The following is a 16,253-nucleotide window of genomic DNA, read 5'->3' as shown; positions in this document are numbered from 1 at the left end:
AGAAATATAATAACAGGAAAAAATAGTGAAGTTCTGGGTGTAAATCAAATGGTACGTACAAAATATGCAAGTTCTTTAGGGTGGCCCTGATGCAGTGCAGAATCCGCCTCAGCTTGATTAATATTATGATTTTGAAAATGCATTTGGCATTTAATATTCCTCTTGTGAAGTTCAAGCTACATGCAGAGTTTATGTTCATTCTAATGCTGTTTAATGTAGGCTGAATGGTGTTCTTTTGCCTTAATAATTATGAATACCACCATTTAATATACTAAAGTGGTCAGGCTTGGAACCCATATGTTCATACTTGTTCATACAGTTTCCCAGGATTCCCGGGTCAGGACAGAAAATGTCTCACTTTCTGGGGAACACACAACCTTACCTTGTAAAAACCCCAATGTGTGTAGCTGAGTTCACTTCTGACCCAAAATTTACTGTATGATATAAAAGAAACGACCTTACCATGATATAACACTAGTATTGGAACCTCTATTTAAAACTGATATTTAAACATTTAAGTTGGGCATTTATAAGTAAAGGTAGCAACTAAAGGAGGCTTCATAAAAAAATCTAAACTACTCAAAATTATTTGATATTATTTACATTTCATATGTACAGTTCTATAGCTTTAAAACATCCCTGTTACATAGCACAGCTAGCTTGCACAATAGCATCATGAACTGAAACAAAAACACATGGTGGGATTACTTAGCTGGACTGTTCAGGTAGCTCATTAATTGTGCCCCCTGTAGAGTTATTGGCGACTGTTTGTAATTATTTTGGGGAGATTACAGTGTACTATATCTTATCTCACTTTTAGTAATGCACTATTAAATTAGGTAAAACTAGACTGGACAATGACAGCACATTAGAGAAAAAAGGCTGTCAATATGGGATTCACATTAATTCATCAATCAAATGCCACATGACAGCTTTGCTAATTCCTGACAAATGTAACTTGCTGAATCAATTTAACTCCTAATAGTTCTCATTTGTGAAACCGTCACGGAGCTGATTGTAAATTCCTAAAACTACACAAGAACAGGTCACATTTAATTAAAAAGATTTCACTGATCTCTGATTTCAGCGTAGGATGGGGTGTTAAAGGTGCATTCTGATGTTCACCAAAACACACCCACGCTTGACGATGTCCTCTTAGATGCGTAGTTGTAATTTCTAAATCGAATTGTTTGACTGCAATTATGCAGGATGATATGCATATATGCAGCATATGAAGCATATATGCATTTGAAGAGTCGAACATTACTTCTTTACTCCTCTATACCTCAAATTTCTCATACTGATGAAGCCACAAGGTAGTTTGCCATACAAACAAGAGATATTCATTTATATCCAGCACTAAAATCTGTATTCCTCACTATGTTTCTAGTTATAAAGGCTGTAAATCAATATACCTCAGAGGTGTGATTCAATGAATGATGCTTGGTGGTTTATTCTTATACATGTCTAAGATACATAGGCGATTCCAGATGAGCAACAATTCAAAGTAGATGTCAAGATGATGGCTGATATGTTCAGTTTGTAAAAGAACAGCTTTGCAAATGGACACTTTTAAGGATTTAGACATGCACCAACTGAAGTCTTCCAGGAGATAACTCAAATCCCAGCGCACCTCGTCTGCCAGGTAATACCATAGATCAAATCCTGGTTAAGGTCTTATAAGGATAAGCTATTTATATTTCTCTTCATAAACCGCTCTCCAAAATTGTGCACATGAATAAACAGAATATTTTGCATATTACCATGGAAACTGAGCTCAGACAGACTGTGAAAAACAACATTAAATTTGATAAGGTGTATATGCTCCAGTATTGCTCCTAATATTTGGGTGTCTCATGTATCTTTTCCAGTTTTTTTTATTAAATCTGGATGAGAGCAAAAGAGGATCTGTAATATCACCAAGTTCATAAACAGAATACTTGAGCGTGCCAGATATGAAGGGAATAATATCGTTGTGCAGCTAAACAACACTAATTCTGAATTCTCCAGTGGGTCTCAGATGTCCCTTAGTGAGTATTTTAAAATGTACACACTGCATAGATCTTTATCTTTTTCTCTCTCTAGGTTTTGAGTTGTCTCATTGTGAGGACCCAGGCGTACCTCAGTTTGGCTTCAAGGTCAATGACCAAGGTCATTTCTCCGGAAGCAGCATCACATACAGATGTGAGCCTGGATACACTCTGCATGGGGCTTCCACACTGAAGTGCATGACAGGCGAAAGGCGAGCCTGGGATAATCCTCTGCCTTCTTGTATCGGTATGTCTCTTGCTATTTGTAGCCTTTTATATTTTGAAAAGAACCTTTGAAAAGGCACAAACTGATGAATGCAGACACACAAAGGCACACACACACACACACACACACACACACACACAAACACACACACACACACACACACACACACACACACACACATATCACTCAATAATTGGTTGTACCCTAAAAACGCTCTATAATAAGCTTGAGAGGGAAAGGTAAGAAGGATTCATTGTAACCTTGGCTTTCACTGGTATTACTGTATTTTGTGCCGCATGATGGATGGTCCATACAGCTTCCATCTACATCGCTATTATTATATTATAATATATTATAATCCATGAATTTGTGGAACAGCTGCACACCCTGCCAAAGGTATTGGTTTCCATTTAAAACAGAGATGTTGTTGCATTCAGTAAATACATATCAACATAATTAAACCCTTTTTCTCTTTTGAGTATTTTTTCTCCATACTGTAGTAGATTATGGGATCAAGCTGTTCTCAAGCTGGAATATGTAATTCACCCAGAATGCAACTGTTGCACATACCATACATATTTTAAATAGAAGGAGGCTTTACTGTACCAACTCTAGCCCTAGACGGTACAGTCACTCGCTGCTTAATGCAAAGGGTTCTGCTTACAGGACGTTGATTCAATAATCTCGAAAGAAAGAAGGCGGAGGCCAATTTCCTGTAGACCTATCTTCCTGATTTAACCATGAGATACGACACTGCTTTAGTTTTAAAGTCTCAATGAAAAGCCGATTTGTTCAGGAGAGATTACCATGAGGGTTCCCTCTGCCCACTTGACCCCTTTCCTTTGCTGCAGTGGGTGATTTGCTGTCAGTTCCTGGAGACTGCCCCCATGGCCCTCCAATAAAATACGATATGGTACGGTACGGAACAGTACTGTATTGTGCGTTGCGTTGCGTTGCGTTGCGTTGCGTTGCATTGCAGTGCCATCCGATGTGATACGATACGATACGGAATGAAACGATACAATACAATCTACTTAATTGCCCTGTGGGAAATTTGTCCTGGCCTCAAATGCTGCATACATGACATATCATCCAATGGCGATTTTAGGGGGTGTGTCTTTGTTGTTACAGGTGTTAATGTTTAAATGTTTAGTCACTGTTTAGAGTAAAACATTGAGATTTCCTACAGGTCACCGAAGTAAACATGTTGTCGTTTGAGATGCTGTTAAGCCTGTCCCCAGGTCAACTTCCTATGAGTGAGCCATAGGAGTATATAACGTTACAACTGTAGTTGGCTGAAAGCTAAGCTAATGCTAACTTCTGGCTGGTTTCTATTCGGGCTAACAAGCTGGTAATGTGTAGTTCATCTACTTTTAACTGCTTCTAAGTGCTAAATTAAGACATAACTTAAACAATAAATGACCATAACTCTCAAAGGATGCATGTTATCTTTTCATTGCTGTTATGAACGGAGTCCTGAGTCCTCAGTGACAGGTTTGAGGATGCTGTTGCTAGCGTGGGCATGTATGCCATTTTCGAGACATTTGCTCACCAGAGAGCAGTTCTTACAACCACAGTCCTACCATTATTGTTGTAGTAGGAAATTACAAACTGGCCAAACTGGGCCATTGGCCACCCTAGTGGCCATCCCTGATCTGATAGGTTGAAAGTTAAAAGTAGACAAACTACACATTACTAGCTTGTTAGCCCGACCAGAAACCAACCAGAATTTAGCATTAGCTTAGCTTTCAGCCAACTACAGTTGTAATGTTATGACTGCATGATTCAGATAAAAGCAGCTGTAGACATTAACTGGGGGATACAGCTTTAACAGGCCGTGAACGCACCTGCAGATGATGTATCAAAGCTAAATGATAAGTCATGAGTGATAAGTGATCAGGGCTTTTCTCAACTCGAAACAGATCAAATGTATAGCCTATCCTGAACATAGGCTATAAAATAATAAAATAATTTAGGCATCTCAATGAGTGTGTTTGGTTAAAGTGGAATAGAAAAGAGTGAGTAGTATGGTAACTGCATGTTAGTGCTGTTCTAGGTTGTATCAATCAGGTCTACAAACATTACAATGGATGCTAACAGGATTTCTTTTCATTTATGAATCATCTCTGCATTAGATGATAATGCATATCACATGCTATTCATTCAAGTTCGCTTTGCCATGGCCACCCCACTTTGGCTCTGCGTCCCACCTTGGCCACCCTAGTCAAAATCATCTTAACTGCCTCAATAGTAATAATAGAAAACATACAACGTATGAACAAAGTAACACACAGTCTACTGAATCACATAAGCACAAATTACACAACTTGCATATCAATGATAAGAAAGAGCAAAACATTACACAATCTACATAATATATTTATTATCTGCTTTTTAACCCCTATTTATGTAATTGTTACTTTTTTAAGGGCTGAATGACAAACCTGTTAGAGTTGCACATTGTAATCGATTTGGTTTTGCTACAGACCACTGAATCAAATTGCAGGCCATTTTATGTAAACAATAAAACCTACTGGGAAGCAACTAATCTCTGACTATTGACATATTTCTAAATATTCCATTATAACATCATTACCTTTTCAATTCATTTTTCATGGCTTCAAACTGATGGGAAAAAACAAACCACAGCTCTGAATATTGATGTCAACAAGTCAATAATGGTCTTTTACTGGCAATGCGATATCAAGGCTCCAGAACTCACACACGTACACCCTCACACATTCATCACTATGTTAGTATGTATTGCCTGAAATGCTTTGATTTGTATTGTACTCAAAGCTTATTTAGAGAAAGTTATTCCCAGTAGGTATTTGGTTGAATGATTACATTCTCTAATTACAGCCAAACAAATGCTAAGCCTGTACAGAGTGACACACAAAATGGCTGCTGCAGCTGTGCCCCAGATGGGAGCTACAAGCATAACAGCAAGCCCAACGTTTTAAGGACCTTTATCACTGCCTGTGAACTTTCTGATTTTGGATTCAGCTTAATAAGTCCCTCTCCATCTCACTATCAATAATGAAAGACTCATAAAACCACTGGCTGATATTCTCTGGCTTTATATTTTAGCAGTGACACATTGTGACCTAAGCTAACCTCCAGTCTTCATATTATATTGCCTCTTATTATTACTCATAGTGTTTCCTTCTTTACCCCCCTTGTTTCTATTCCTTTTGTCTCTCTTTTTCTTATTTTTTTTTCTCTGTCTCGACTCTTAATATTGCACCTATTACTCGAGATAATATATTCCAGTGGCTAAGGAAAGGGACCCTGAGGGAGGAAGAACAAAGGAAGGGAAAGGAAGGGAAACAGAGTGGGGATGAAGATTGTGAAAATATATAACCGAGAGAGAGAAAGGGGTATTATTTTTTTTGCTATATCATTTTCAATGGTTTTGGTTTCTTGAGGGATGAATGCAGGATCAGCACTCTGTGTCTTCTTTTACTTCTTCTTGTCTTCTCTCTCTCTCTGTGGGAAAGACAGTGGGATACAGAGTAAGAGAGTTAGCTCATTTCTTAATCCATTTGTCTCTGTGGCGATCGACTAATCACTGCTCAGTGGCTACTGAGGTGCACCGAGTGGATCCGATTGCCTTGATGAACAATTGCCACAGACAGATAACAGTTTGACCTGTCATACATCACGTACACATTATTTTTATTTTTGCCTTTTTCATGACTTTTATTTCTGAAGACAGCTCAATATTGACAGGATGGGAAAGAGAGAGAGAGGGGGCGACATGTAGCAAAGGGTCGAGAGTCGAACACTGGACTTTCAGCCTCTGTATATGGGCCACGGGCACCCAATCACATACACATTTAAATACACATATACACACTAATCAATTGCCTATTGGTTTGGTTGAATTGATATTTATGATCAGACACATTGGGATATAATCTAGGTTCATATCTATGTTATAAACCGTCTTTTAATGTCTCTTACCTCTGTGTGTATGTGCGTGTACGTGTGTGCCTGTAGCGGAGTGTGGCGGCCGTTTTAAAGGTGAGTCTTCAGGGAGGATTCTTTCTCCCGGGTACCCTTTTCCTTACGACAATAACCTGCGCTGCACTTGGACCATTGAGGTGGACTCTGGAAACATTGTGAGGTAATGTGGACCATCCAAACTTTTCCCAGTAGTAAAATTAAGGTAACAATGTCATTAATTTTAATGCCTACTCCAGTACTTTAGTAAAAACGTGGAATTGGAAAATAATTTCCTCTGAGTTTGTGTTTTATTTATGATTATAATAATGAAGAAGAAAATCATCTCACTCAGGTTTATATACTTTTAATGAAATCACCCCCCCACAAAAAAAAATCAAATTAAAACAATGTTCCTATACTAGTCTCTTTTTGTAAGCATTTAGTTTGGAACAGACTTCAGAAAATGCTTTTCTGATTTAAATTGTTGATAATAATTGATTATTATTTTGATGCAAATTACAGTCTTCAGTTCTTGGCCTTTGACACCGAAGCCAGCCACGACATGCTGAAGGTTTGGGACGGCCCACCTGAAAATGAAATGTCTTTGTCAGAGATCAGTGGGTCTCTGCTACCAGAGGGAATCCACTCCACACTGAACACTGTCACTGTTCAGTTCGAGACTGATTTTTACATCAGCAAGTCAGGATTCGCCATTCAGTTCTCTAGTAAGTAATGTGCCGAACTAATGTACTAAACATTATTAAAATGAGGAAAGTTGTTATAGGAGTTTGCCTACTATTGTTATTGACATTCCCTGTATACATTTTCATTTTACATTTGTCTTAAACTTGTGTAAGGTTATACTAGGTTTCCAGTTTTTAAAGTTGTTATGACTTTTATGTTACCAGTAACTTAACAGATATTTTTTTTAATACAGGATAGCAACTAGTTACAGTACTTGAATTAGCGCAGATGTTATGCACCCAAGGACAGCAGATGCAAATTAGCTACTGGTACAATTACTTTTAATTGTGCGCTGTCCCTGCAAAACAATAACATTAAAATAAGAAATACACTGAGTTAATGCATTAGCTTAATTAGCTATAGATATCCAGTGTGTGACACATATGTTTATAGTTGCCCTCCCCTCTTTCTCCTCCATTTGCTCTTTTTCTCCGTTTCTCCCTGTCCTCTCTCTCCTTCTCTATCTCTCTCTGTCCAGGCTCAGTAGCTACAGCCTGCAGGGACCCAGGTGTACCAATGAATGGCAGTCGTAGTGGAGATGGCCGTGAGCCGGGGGATTCAGTGTCCTTTCAGTGTGACCCAGGATACGAGCTCCAGGGAGACGACAAAATCACCTGTATACAAGTGGATAACAGATACTACTGGCAGCCCAGCCCACCTGTCTGCATAGGTGAAAAGTCCAACTTCCATATATTCATAGAGACAGTGAATACAGTAGATGTGCTGCATACACAACTGCAGTTGTTTGGGGCCCAGAACCTTGCTCAAGGACACGTCTATGAGTTACTTATAGGAGGGCTGTGTAGGGAAGATAATATTTAGTTATCTGAACTTGATGCTTTATACATACATTATGATACTATTATATTATCCTGCCCACCTCTCTTCAGACTGCTACTTATTAATGAACATTTTCTAGCTAAGACAATGATTGATTTAAATATCTTTCCTTCCCTTTTCTTTTTCTTCCATGGCTGAGCTTGAGAGAATACAAATGTTATGGTATTTTAAGACTTCATTAGAATTAATTTATACCTTTGCTTGTGTTCTTGTCATAGCTCCCTGTGGAGGAAACCTAACTGGCTCCAATGGATTTATACTGTCTCCTAACTACCCGCATCCCTACCCTCACTCCAAGGACTGTGATTGGCTCATCGCTGTCAACTCTGACTATGTCCTTTCACTGGCTTTCATTGGGTAACTTGCTTTTTTTATGGAACCATCCAATACTTTTTTACAGTAAAACATTTATTTTTATCCGAGTGGTTTTATTGAGCACAAGTATTCTTTTACAGAAATTTGACACAAACAAGTGTGGAATGAAATGACTATGTCACATGGAAATTTTAATTTTGACCTTTTGGTGCCGTAGAAGAAGTTAAAAGATGACCGAAATCACTGGCAACAAAGAATATTAATCTGGTACATTTGAGAAATTACAACTCAATGTCAGATGATAGAGGGATTGTAACTACAAGGCTTATTTGGGTTTATTTTGCAACATACAGTATTTTTTTTTGACAAAAACTGTCAACGGCAGCCTCTGTTTTTTTCTGTATGAACGTGTGTCCCTGTTCTCTCTAATCTGCTTTCCCCTTACCTTCTTTTCCAAATCTTTGTCTTGTTCTCAATCCATCTCTAGTTTCAACATTGAGCCAAACTATGACTTCCTGTATATCTACGATGGTCCAGATAGCAACAGTCCTCTGATTGGTAGCTTTCAGGACAGCAAACTCCCAGAGCGGATAGAGAGCAGTTCGAATACCATGCATTTAGCATTCCGCAGTGATGGGTCTGTTTCTTACACTGGCTTTCACCTGGAATACAAAGGTAATATATTCTCCAAATTGTACCCAATAGAAATAGTGCTGGAATAGCTTCAAAAGGTGCATATGGCAAGCAGCACAAACCACAGATTTTGTATTCTCTGGGAGATTCAGGTTTGTTTGAGAATCCTTTACAACAGGGGGAATACTTCACAGCATAAACCAATTTAACTCTGGTAGTATAAGTAAACACATCTACAACATAATCACAATTATCTAAGCGAAAGCAGCACCCCATCATTTTTTTTCTGCACTCTCTATCTAAAGGGTTATATCTTGGACTACATCTTACCTGGAAATAAATTAAATGAAAATATTTTTATGATGATGTGAGAAAAATAAATCAAACAAAAAACAAAGTAGACACAGTCCAACTGGGAGCGAGTTATAGCCACTTTGTAAATGTAAATTGTTGAAAAATAATTTCAATATACTGTACTTGATGTAATTGCATCAGGGGGTGTATTCTCTCTTATCTGGGATGACAGGATGTCTCCACAATATGTTTGGAAATATAACATTTTCACGATTACTGCGTTACCTCTAAAGAACCCCCACTCTGATGCCAGTGAGCATCATGCTGATTTTAAGATGAAAAAGAGAGTGATTGCTCTCCCCATAAAGTCTCTGTTGAATTAGTGTTTGTTGAAATAGTCTGTCAGAGGGTTGAGTTTGATCCACTTATGCAAAAGAATCAACATTAGCTTCATGTGGACTCAGGAATTAAGCCTTGAGTTGATGCAGGGTGGCTGCTAATCTAGGAGGGGGCCAAAGCCATAATTTACAAGGTTCATGTTGCATACAAAAGCTGGGGGATGAAGTTATCGTCCTTGTTCCATCTTTGGCAAAGGGAGCTAAGTCAAACAGACTGTTTTAAAGGCCAACGGAATGCCTGCCTCATTTGATTATGGCTAAGGATGTAGTTATTGTTAATTTGTCTTATTATTTATGTGTGCTTGTCACTTTTTCTTTGCCTCATTTTCTCTCACACTTACTCACTCGTTATCTTTCTCTCCATCCAGCCAAGCTGAGGGAATCGTGTTTTGACCCCGGAGTAGTTCTGAATGGGACTAGGCTGGGATCCGATTATAAGCTTGGCTCTACTGTCACGTTCTATTGTGAGGCTGGATATGTTTTGCAGGTACAAATAAAAAGTGTATGGATGGATGGATGATGAGGGAGTGAATGATCTGTGTTTGACTTGTTGGTTGGTTGGTTGGTTGGTTGATTGACTTGTTGATTGGTTGGTTGGTTGATTGATTGACTGATTGGTTGGTTAGTTGGTCAACTGGTTGGTTGATGGCTGGTTGGATGGTTAACTGGTTTGTTGACCTGTCTGTGAATGGTTGGTTAATTGTATTGGCGAGATAAGTAGTTGATTGTTTGGTTGATCAGATGGGTGGGTGGCTGGTTCACTGGTAGGTCTGTTGGTTTCCTGTGCTCTTTTTCCTACAGTAAGTTGTGGTTGTTTTTTGTCTTCAGGGCTATTCAACCCTAACCTGTAGTATGGGAGATGATGGCAGACCTGGATGGAACAGGGCATTGCCTAGTTGTCAAGGTAACACACACTAAAACACAGAGTGTAATATAGCTTCCCTGTACACACAGTTTAAGCTCATTTATTCAACAATGCATGGTTGACTGTGTATATGGTTGTGTGCTCATGTGCCTCTTTGCCTTTCTTAATGTGTGTGCTTAATATACAGTATTTATGTTTATCTCCAGCTCCCTGTGGAAGTCGTTCTACAGGAACAGAAGGGACTGTTTTATCTCCTAACTTCCCTAGAAACTATACCTCTGGACAGACCTGTGTCTACTCTATATCTGTACCTAGAGAGTTTGGTAAGTTCATACACACACACTCACACACTCACACACACACACACACACACACACACACACACACACACACACACACACACACACACACACACACACACACACACACACACATACACATACACACACACACACACACACACACACACACACACACACACACATTCCATACTGTACCTGCATGAATCTGTTGGGTGTGCTGCTGGAGTAAAAATAAAGTAGTGAAGCAGTAGAGTGAAAAATACAATAGAAAAGCAGTCAGTATTAAAGTAATGTATTCTTTATTCTTCAAAAGATTTCAAATGAAGTGAAGTGGAGAAGAGACAACAGTCAAGAATGAAACCTGTGATCTTAATTTTCTTTGACATGTATTCTCCGATTGTTCTTTTACTCGGTAAAACAAAGTCACTAAAAAATTAGTACAGATATAATACATGATCAAAGGATGTGTGCTGGTCATTTATTTGATTCCAGGTCAGGGTTTCATCATTGAAGTGACATTTTATACAGTTTTTTATCTTGCCACGTTTGATCGGAGGTCCTAAAGCCAGACATAAATGAGGTATTATAAAGGCATGAATATTGTAGAGGATTCTTAACATTAAGTGAGGCTGTATTGAGGATTAGAGGAAATTAGTCTCCTCTGGTCATGACCCCCGTTGGAAAGGGTGCTGTCAAGAAGTAATGTGTTAAAAATCACTGATTAAAATTGGAATTGGTCTGTTGGAACATATAATGGCAATAAAATATTCTGATTTATGTTAATATTAAATGTCTTTCAAAATGTCTAGAAAACATGGTCAATTTTACGTTTATCCTTATTTGAATCAACAGTGCACAGGCCACGTCACATTCGAGTTAAACATCCCTGACCTGGGAAATTGGAATTTACTTAATAACTTATTCTGGAGCTTTCAACTATGTCACATGTCTTTATGAACAATTCAAGTTTGTCATGGAGATGGATAAGTTGACAACCTAGCTCAGTAGCAGTTATGATTTCATAGTACTTAGGAGTATGTGGAAATAGTTTGACTTTTTCATCATCAGCAGATACTCCACAAAAAGCTAGTAAGTAGACATTAAGTTGGGATAATTAGACTTTACTAAACAAGAACCATTCACAAACAAAAACAACAAGAACATTTTTCTTAAATGAGAGAAGTTGACTCATGGCAGATTTAGCTATTAGCTTATTGTATCAATGTACCTTAATTTCCATGATGTGCAAATTCATATATTTTTCTCTCTAATTTCCATTCACAATATCACTTATTGGCATTTAAATTGTTGGCTGAGTGATTATTAGAATACCAGACTCATTGGGTCTGACTTGAGCTTTTACAAACAATCAGTAATTGGTGGATATGATGTCAAATTATGCCCTGTGGTATTATGAATAAATAGCAGCTTTCCCTGAGGCTGTTGATGGTTGCTGTCTCTAATTATTAGTGTAGCAGCTTTTGGAGTGTCAGCCCATGTAGATATTTTTACTGTGAGGAGCTAACATTTTGTTGGCCTACATACTGTTTAAGCAGGGGCATTTTTAGAGATGGGGTTTGGGTGGCGTGGGCCAGTTGATTTCAATCTTGAAATTTGATTGGCCAGCCTAGGTGCCACCCCAGTAAAAGACCTAGGGAACTGCTGGCAATCAACATCAGTCGAGATTACTGTCTTTAAAACATTGTACCATGTTCCATTTAGAAACCACAGTGATGTTGGTATCATTTGCATGATAAAAACCTTCATGCACATTGTTCATGCCAGCCCCGCATAAGCCACTGCTCCACTTGAGCCACGCCAGTACAAAAAGTCTTGAAACGCCTCTGTGTTTAAGGCACTCAGACAGCTGAAAGCTGAAATCAAACCATTGGATTGGTTATTGAATAGTTAATGATGTTATAGCTTTCATACAAATGGCTCCTTTAGTTTCAACACCAGGTGGGGAAAACCCTTGGCGTTCCTCCCTGTGGAGATGCCATACATCCTGTTGAATGTGGACGCGACTGGGGACACCCACTCAGGCAGCTCATCAGGACGCATGGCAGCTCCACAGGGATCGATGCCCGGGTTTTCTCTTTTTGATGTCAAGAGCTGAATCCTTTCAAATACAGTGAAACATTTCAACCATTTGATAACAAGTCCAGTGGATTGATTTAAAATTTCCTGGACATGTTACAGCCTGGACGACCGAACAGATCTAGGTGTGTGTGACTGCAGTGTAAAGGGATTTGACTACCAAGAAGCCATGTGGTTAACACAGCATGGGACAACACTCCTGTGACCACTTATCTGTGTGTGTGTGTGTGTGTGTGTGTGTGTGTGTGTGTGTGTGTGTGTGTGTGTGTGTGTGTGTGTGTGTGTGTGTGTGTGTGTGTGTGTGTGTGTGTGTGTCTTATTGTACTGGCACGTGTATACATTGTTCTTTATTGTTATCTAAGTATGATTAAAATCCCCTGATATATCTTAATAGCATGTAGAGCTATTATCAGTGTGAATGTTGATTCATATGTGTCCTCCTGCCTGAAATATGTGCTGTTTTGAAACAGTTTCAGCTGTGAACTCCTTCACCTGCTCTGCAGTCTGTCGATATTACAGCGGGGCATGATGGAAACCTTAATCACTCTAGTTTCCTTAAAATCTATACACAGTGGGAGCTTTTAAGTATTTCTGCTGACAGGCAGATTCTTGTCATTTTTTATGGCCACTCGACAGCATGCCCTTATTCACAACCTCCTGTAGGACCATGGCATGGCTATAAGATACAAGTATAAGAGGTTAGATTTATCTGCCCTGTAGTGTGTCTTTCTTGACATTCTTTTCTTATTTTCAAATTTCCATTCACAGTGAAACACTGCAGGAACATTTCAATAGCAATTGAAAACCTTCAGTTTTGTTTCTATTCTGCATTCTTTCCATTATTTAACGTTAAATGAGGTTTTAAATGAAAACTGGGCATCTTTTGTGAATCAGACCAAAATGAGGATCATGCTTTAAAAGAACTCTTGTACAAAGTAAGTAGTGACCTTCTCATAGCCAGATATCCTTGGCAATGTTATCGTTTACCTCAGCCTTTGGGGCCAGAGGGAGAGAGAAGGAAAGATGGAGAGGTGATATATCTGCGTGTGTGTGTGTGTGTGTAAAGCTGAAATAAATGTAATTTATCCTAAAGGACATTTTTTTACCAGACAAACACATTTTCATGTAAACAAGTACACAGTTTTGCATCTTAGGGCAACTCATAATTGTTTTGAAGACACAGCGATCAACCAAGGAGGAAGTAAATTGTACTAGTTTGACCAAATATGAGGCCTCGGGCCTCCTGGGGGGCTTCTAATGCTACCTGCCAGTGCAGCTGCACTGTTAAATCCATGGTTTAGTCATGGTTCACGGCCACTGCTGCATTCTTTTCACCTTCCATCCAGAAACAGAGTAACCCATGGGTTTTGGGACATGCATTTTAACAAGTTACCACTTGTGGCATATGCCTTTCTTCTCTATCTGCCTGCTTGTGATACTGTAGAGTAGACACATAGAAAAACATCTTGCCCTACTGACTTATAGTTCTTGCCAACACCAGCATTTCACATCAGCTGACAACAGCTGGGAGGGGAGTGAGTTGGCCTGGTGCATGATGATGATAAGGTGATGTTGGCTTCAAATAGAAGTTGACACTGCAGCTTAATGAAATTTAAATTAGGTATTACAGGTTAATTTTATCATTGGAAGGTCAGGCACAGACAGCAGCAAGGAATAATAATTTTCCACCATCCAATTGTGTTTAACTAATCTCTTCATCTGTCTGTTCCCACTTCTTGTCTTCAGTCCTCTTTGGACAGTTTGTGTTGTTCCAGACATCTCTAAATGATGTGGCGGAAATCTACGATGGGCCCACTCAACAGAACACACTGCTGTCTTCTCTTTCTGGGTCCCACTCTGGTAAGGACGGATTGTTGGAAAGATGGAATGATGGACGGACAGACAGATGGACGGACTGACGGATGGATGGAGGGATGTATGGATGGATGGATGGATGGAGAAGATAGGCGACGTCAAACCTAATCATATATATGTCTGTCTGATCATGTCTCTTTCTACCTAGGTGAGTCTCTCCCTCTGAGTTCGGGAAACCAGATCACAGTAAAGTTTACCACAGTTGGACCAGAAACTGCTAAGGGATTTCACTTCGTCTATCAAGGTCAGTCAATCACAAGTAGCAGCCATAGATGTTATTTAGATTATCCTTATTTAAATCTTCATCAAATAAATGCTATTATCACATTAAAGGGTTTACACAGGCTAGTGGGGTATCATGGGTATTCCCTTTCATTTTGTAGACATTACATATTTACATACCATGCCACAGTTTCGTTTTTATGTATTGCATCCTTACTTAACGAGAAAAGCCGGATTGAGAGTGTCTTTTTCAGGGATAACATGGTCAAGATAGGCAGCAATAATATTTATTTTTAAACAATTATGGTGTCGTCTTTATTTCTGCAGCTGTACCAAGGACCAGCTCCACCCAGTGCAGTTCAGTCCCCGAGCCACGCTTTGGGAAGCGTCTCGGTAATGACTTTGCAGTTGGCTCTTTGGTGCAGTTCGAGTGCAATCCTGGTTATGTCCTGCATGGCTCAACTGGCATACGGTGTGAGACTGTACCTGACAACCTTGCACAATGGAATGACACCCTACCAACATGCATAGGTAAATATGAATCAAAACATTAGGCAGAAGACAAACATTTTAACATAATAATGCATTATCAACCATACAATGGATGCCCCACTTGCATTGAAAAACAAATGCAGACAATTTAACATTTGAATATTTCAATGTGGCCAGACCCTAAGCCTAACTACCCTTAGGATGACACCCAGGCATCAGACTTCTACCAACTTACTCTTTTCCAATCCCTTGGAGACAAAGTCTTGTTTTAACCTCTGCTTTCTCTCCTTCCTGATCTTTTCTCTCTCTCAGTTCCCTGTGGTGGTATGTTGACCTCTCGTCGCGGGACCATCCTATCACCTGGATATCCAGAGCCCTACGACAACAACCAGAACTGTGTGTGGAAGGTTTCTGTTCCAGAAGGGGCTGGAATACAGGTAGCACCTGTCACACACTGCTTCTTGGCTGACCTATGTATCATTGGCTTAAAAGCTGATCAGACAGGATCTCAAGGAAGATAAGATATTATTAGAAGGATGAATGGATTGGTGGTTTGTGAGAGAGGGGCCATCCAGAGATAACTAGATAGGATCTAATCGTAAGAGATAATGCCTGATTGCGTGTAAGCTAAACTGCTCTCACGGACAAATACAAAGGCAAGGATGCCTCTGACATAAAGTTAAATTGACAGTCACCTCACAGCATTACAAGTACAGGTGTGTTCTGCATCAATTATTTAATTTATTGTTTTTTGCTAACCAACAGCGTAGTCTCACATCTCTGTTTATGTTGTTTGACAGTTTCATTGACTATTTACAACAATAAACATAACATTTGTTTCACTTTCATGGAATTAGCAAATGTGTAGATAATTTTATCAGATGACCATTTAGGTGCTTTTGTTTATGACAAATTATGTCTTTCTCTTGGTTTTTATCGCTCTATCTAGATACAAGTTGTGAGCTTTGCCAC

At 39.1% G+C, this 16,253-nt stretch overlaps 1 protein-coding gene across 1 annotated transcript in view; it reads left to right on the top strand.

Moving 5' to 3' along the window:
* The window catches only part of LOC310956123 (CUB and sushi domain-containing protein 3-like), a gene marked incomplete at both ends in the record, with an annotated part of 334,390 nt that overhangs the window by 264,645 nt on the left and 53,492 nt on the right, over window positions 1-16,253 (top strand). The window contains 14 exons of the mRNA XM_083926253.1: window positions 2,086-2,277; window positions 6,259-6,385; window positions 6,727-6,929; window positions 7,427-7,618; window positions 8,007-8,145; window positions 8,591-8,778; window positions 9,797-9,915; window positions 10,257-10,332; window positions 10,500-10,616; window positions 14,439-14,552; window positions 14,716-14,811; window positions 15,117-15,320; window positions 15,594-15,718; window positions 16,231-16,253. The exon at window positions 16,231-16,253 is cut by the window's right edge and continues 74 nt beyond it. Coding sequence (XP_083782379.1) covers window positions 2,086-2,277; window positions 6,259-6,385; window positions 6,727-6,929; window positions 7,427-7,618; window positions 8,007-8,145; window positions 8,591-8,778; window positions 9,797-9,915; window positions 10,257-10,332; window positions 10,500-10,616; window positions 14,439-14,552; window positions 14,716-14,811; window positions 15,117-15,320; window positions 15,594-15,718; window positions 16,231-16,253 — 1,915 coding nt within the window. The remainder of the gene's footprint in view (window positions 1-2,085; window positions 2,278-6,258; window positions 6,386-6,726; window positions 6,930-7,426; window positions 7,619-8,006; window positions 8,146-8,590; window positions 8,779-9,796; window positions 9,916-10,256; window positions 10,333-10,499; window positions 10,617-14,438; window positions 14,553-14,715; window positions 14,812-15,116; window positions 15,321-15,593; window positions 15,719-16,230) is intronic.

The sequence above is a fragment of the Echiichthys vipera genome (genome assembly GCF_963691815.1).
Source record: "Echiichthys vipera genome assembly, chromosome: 13".
Classification (NCBI taxonomy): domain Eukaryota; kingdom Metazoa; phylum Chordata; class Actinopteri; order Perciformes; family Trachinidae; genus Echiichthys; species Echiichthys vipera.
The sequence above is the reverse complement of the archived record's forward strand: the minus strand, read 5'-3'. Positions and strand labels throughout refer to the sequence as shown.